General features: G+C 49.0%; 1 protein-coding gene across 4 annotated transcripts in view; it reads left to right on the top strand.

The window, feature by feature from the left end:
* The window catches only part of RPA1 (replication protein A1), a 63,143-nt gene extending 59,291 nt beyond the window's left edge, over window positions 1-3,852 (top strand). For all 4 annotated transcript variants that reach the window (XM_032263445.1, XM_032263443.1, XM_032263444.1 and 1 more), the window contains 2 exons: window positions 709-795; window positions 2,870-3,852. In XM_032263445.1, the coding sequence (XP_032119336.1) occupies window positions 709-795; window positions 2,870-2,974 (192 nt within the window). In that variant the 3' untranslated portion in view covers window positions 2,975-3,852. The remainder of the gene's footprint in view (window positions 1-708; window positions 796-2,869) is intronic.
* Window positions 3,853-4,068: the final 216 nt, after the last annotated feature.

Consider the following 4,068-nt stretch of genomic DNA (forward strand, 5'->3'; position numbering starts at 1 on the left):
TTTTTTTTTTTTTTTTTTTTTTTTTTTTTTTTTTTTTTTTTGAGACAGAGTTTCGCTCTTGTTACCCAGGCTGGAGTGCAATGGCGCGATCTCGGCTCACCGCAACCTCCGCCTCCTGGGTTCAGGCAATTCTCCTGCCTCAGCCTCCTGAGTAGCTGGGATTATAGGCACGTGCCACCATACCCAGCTAATTTTTTGTATTTTTAGTAGAGACAGGGTTTCACCATGTTGACCAGGATGGTCTCGATCTCTTGACCTTGTGATCCACCTGCCTCGGCCTCCCAAATTGCTGGGATTACAGGCTTGAGCCACCGCTCCCGGCCTCCAGCACTTTTTTTTAAGAGGCAAATTCATAGACACACACGACAGATTTGTATTTCCAAGCATGGAGGGCAGGGGAGAATGCAGACTGACTGTTGATGGCTTGGGGTTTGAAACGCTGTGCCCATTAACCAGTAGCTCCCTTTGCCTCCTCTCCTTCCCGGCCCTGGCAGCTACCATTCCTCCTTCTGTGAATTTGATTAGTGTTTTCATTTTAAATAAAATTCTACTGAAAACAGTTTTATGTAATGTTACCTGTAGATTAGTCATTCCTAATTTCAAGTGACTGGGGACAGTAATTTTCAGAAAGTCTTTTTAAAAGTCTTATCAGTATTTGCAAGTTGTCTGGTGGCTTCCCTGTGTCAAGTTTTATATTTGATTTTGCAGAATGAACAGGCGTTTGAAGAAGTTTTTCAGAATGCCAACTTCCGATCCTTCATATTCAGAGTCAGGGTCAAAGTAGAGACCTACAATGTAAGTAAGGGCCCCAGGGCTGCAGGGTTAGTGGTGGGGAGTGCTGCTTGTCCCCCACGGCAGCGTCATGACAATGTGTGCCAGACCCCAGCGTCACACTTGCCAGGAGTGAGTTACTGTGTGCGGGACCCCCTCCCCAGCAGTGAGTTACCATGAGCCCCACCCCCTCCCCAGCAGTGAGTTACCCTGCGCCCCACCCCCTCCCCGGCAGTGAGTTACCCTGCGCCCCACCCCCTCCCCAGCAGTGAGTTACCCTGTGCCCCACCCCCTCCCCGGCAGTGAGTTACAGTGCTCACTGTTTGCATGGCCCCCAGTGCTGAGCACCCTGTTAATTTTTTGTTGACTTCCTGACACAGGTACTGATATTATCCCGTTTTCAGATAAGGAAAGAGAAAGAGAGCTTAGGTTTCTTGTCTAAACAATGGCTGGAGGTGGGGAATACTATCTTGGTTTTGTTTTGTTTTTTTAATTAAATCCTGAGAATTTTTTTTTTGTCTATTCTGACAAAATAAAATTCTAACACATGTAGAGGAGTCGCCTCTTCGACTGATTTTAGACTGTGAAATAAGTATGTTAAGTATATGAGCTGGGTGTGATGGTGTGTGCCTGTGGCCCCAGCTACTTGGGAAATTGAGGCAGGAGTTCAAGGCCAGCCTGGGTAACACAGCGACACCCCGTCTCTAAATCAGTCAGTCAGTATGTGAAACAAAGACCACATGCCCATAACACCATAGAGGAATACCGTTTATTTGAGACAGAGTTTCACTCTGTTGCCCAGGCTAGACAGCAATGGGGTCATCTCAAGCAACCTCCACTTCCTGTGTTCAAGCGGTTCTCCTGCCTCAGCCTCCCGAGTAGCTGGGATTACGGGTGCTTGCCACCAGGCCCGGCTAATTTTTGTATTTTTAGTAGAGATGGGGTTTCACCGTGTTGGCCAGGCCGGTTTCGAACTCTTGACCTGCCTCGGCCTCCCAAAGTGCCGGGATTGCAGATGTGAACCACCGCGCCAGGCCTAGTTATGTAGTTACAATCAAACAGCATTTATTGAGCGCTGTTGCCAGTTACTGTTCTCCATCCTTTACATGGAATATCTCACTGGAACCTAGTAAGCCTGTACGTAGGAACTGTCGTTACCCCGTTTTACCACTGAATGCACACAGACCCAGAGGCATCAGAAAGCAGGTCGCTTGCCTGAGTCCTGTGGAGCAAGTGGCAGAGCTAAGGCCCAACCCAGGCAGTCTGACTTCAGAGCTGTGCTCTCAGTCACGCTTGCGAGTATCACTGGATTCCGTAACGGCCAAGCACGCAGTGTGAGCACCCCGAGCTCTCCCATGCAGCCCTGTTGGGCGCCGCTCCAGCTGCCTGTGAAGCCACCATTCGGTACTTGGGTGTGAACCTGCAGGAGGGAAGGGGGAGTTGCAGAAACTCCCTGCTGCTGGCAGGGTTTGCGTGCTGTTTATTACCAGACCTTAGCCTCAGTACCTGTGCTTAGACGTGCTACTATAAACAATTAAGTGAGGTCGGGATCAGATGCCACTGGGAAACAATGTCGGGAATGGGTGGGGCCAGGGGGGAGTTTTGGGGTCACTGAGCCCCATCGTGTCTGGACAAGGAAAGTGAAGGGCAGAGGTTGCCTCCCCCAGAACAGAGACGGGATGAACTCGGGCCTCCCCCTCTGCCGCATGCTATTCCTTTTACAACTCAGCTGTTCTTGAAATTAAAGTTTAGCTTTCAGAACTAGCTGTGTGGCTTTGGGCAAGTCACATATCTGGGCTGTATCCCCCTCGGTAAACCAGAGAAGCCCTCTAAAGTCCGTCTCATTGGGGTTCTAGGCTTCTGAGTGTTTGGGATGTTTCTAGGCTTCTGACTGAAGGGCCTGTGTTAAGAGGAAGGCCTGTTTGCGGTCCCGGCCCCTGACATCCAGACCTGGGCTGTCACTCACTGCAGTGACTGACCTCTGAACCCAGTGTGTCTGTGTTCCCTCCCGCTGGGCTCATTGAAGCCGTGAAACAAAAGGGGCTTCGTCGCTCCACGCCACGCTTTCATTGCTCACAGACCGCTTCTCTTTTTGAAGGACGAGTCTCGAATTAAGGCCACTGTGATGGATGTGAAGCCTGTGGACTACAGAGAGTATGGCAGAAGGCTGGTCCAGAGCATCCGGAGAAACGCATCCATGTGAGGAGAGAGTGCTGATTGGGCAGAAGCTTGCAGGCGAAGAGCCAAGTGGAATCCATTTCCTCCCGCCCCTGTGTGCCAATCCCACATTCACTACACAGCACAGAAGCTCTTTATGGTGGACTAAGCAATTTCCTCCCGTGTGTATCTCACAGCCCAGTGGTAGGCAATGGAGTGGCTGCGGTGTAGACCATCAGGCCCAGGGCATCCGCCAGCCGTGTAGTGTAGGACCAGTCACCCCCTGTCTCCAGGCCTCCGTCAGTGGTGTGAAGATTCCATTACCATCCAGCAGGAATGATGATGTCAGTAACTGACCCTCACTGTGGACGTGAAGTAAATGATGTGACTGGGTTTCTGCTTCTCCAGTGGTGACCCCCTCACACCTTGGGTTGTGTCTCACTGGGGAGAGCTGAGAAGAGGTGGTGGGACACCTGGGTGTTTCAATAAGTGTATTTTCGTAGATTCAAAGGCGCTGTCTTTCTGGAGGTGTTACCTAGTAGTTGATGCTTGGAATGGCGATAGGGTAGAATTATTAATCAAAGGCATATCTTTTATATCTGCAGAATATCCTTCCTTCAGCGTTTAATAGCCTGAGTCAGATGGGTCTGATACTAATCAGAATTGTCTCTTCTGAGGACTGCTGATAAGCACTGACTTGCCATCCCCTAGGGAAATCCAGGCAACTACAAAGCATTTCTTTAGTTTCCACTTCAATTCGAGTTGCATTTCGGCTGGTGAACGTAGACTCTTCCTACCTGTTCATAGTCCTTGCATTCGCATATTTTGTTTTCTCGACTAAAGCTATGTTCAGTGGAAAGGTTTTTGAAACCTTTTTGTTTCCCTTGCTTTGTTTTAATAAACAGTATATTCTTTGCTTGTGAATCCTACTTTCTTTGAATGCAGAGTTCCTGTAACTGGAAAGCAATTAGCCTTCATAATAAATGTTCACTTGGGGGAGATGTTAACTCATTATAAACCCGAAGGTTAGTCCAAGGCATGAAGACCATCCTTCCTGGTGTTTGCAGCCCTGAAATGCATCTTTAAAAGCATGAAAACACTAGAAACAAAAAGCCATTTCGCCCAAGGATGCTGATGATC

Source organism: Sapajus apella, unplaced genomic scaffold (genome assembly GCF_009761245.1).
Source record: "Sapajus apella isolate SASKATOON/1434 unplaced genomic scaffold, GSC_monkey_1.0 scaffold136, whole genome shotgun sequence".
Lineage (NCBI taxonomy): Eukaryota > Metazoa > Chordata > Mammalia > Primates > Cebidae > Sapajus > Sapajus apella.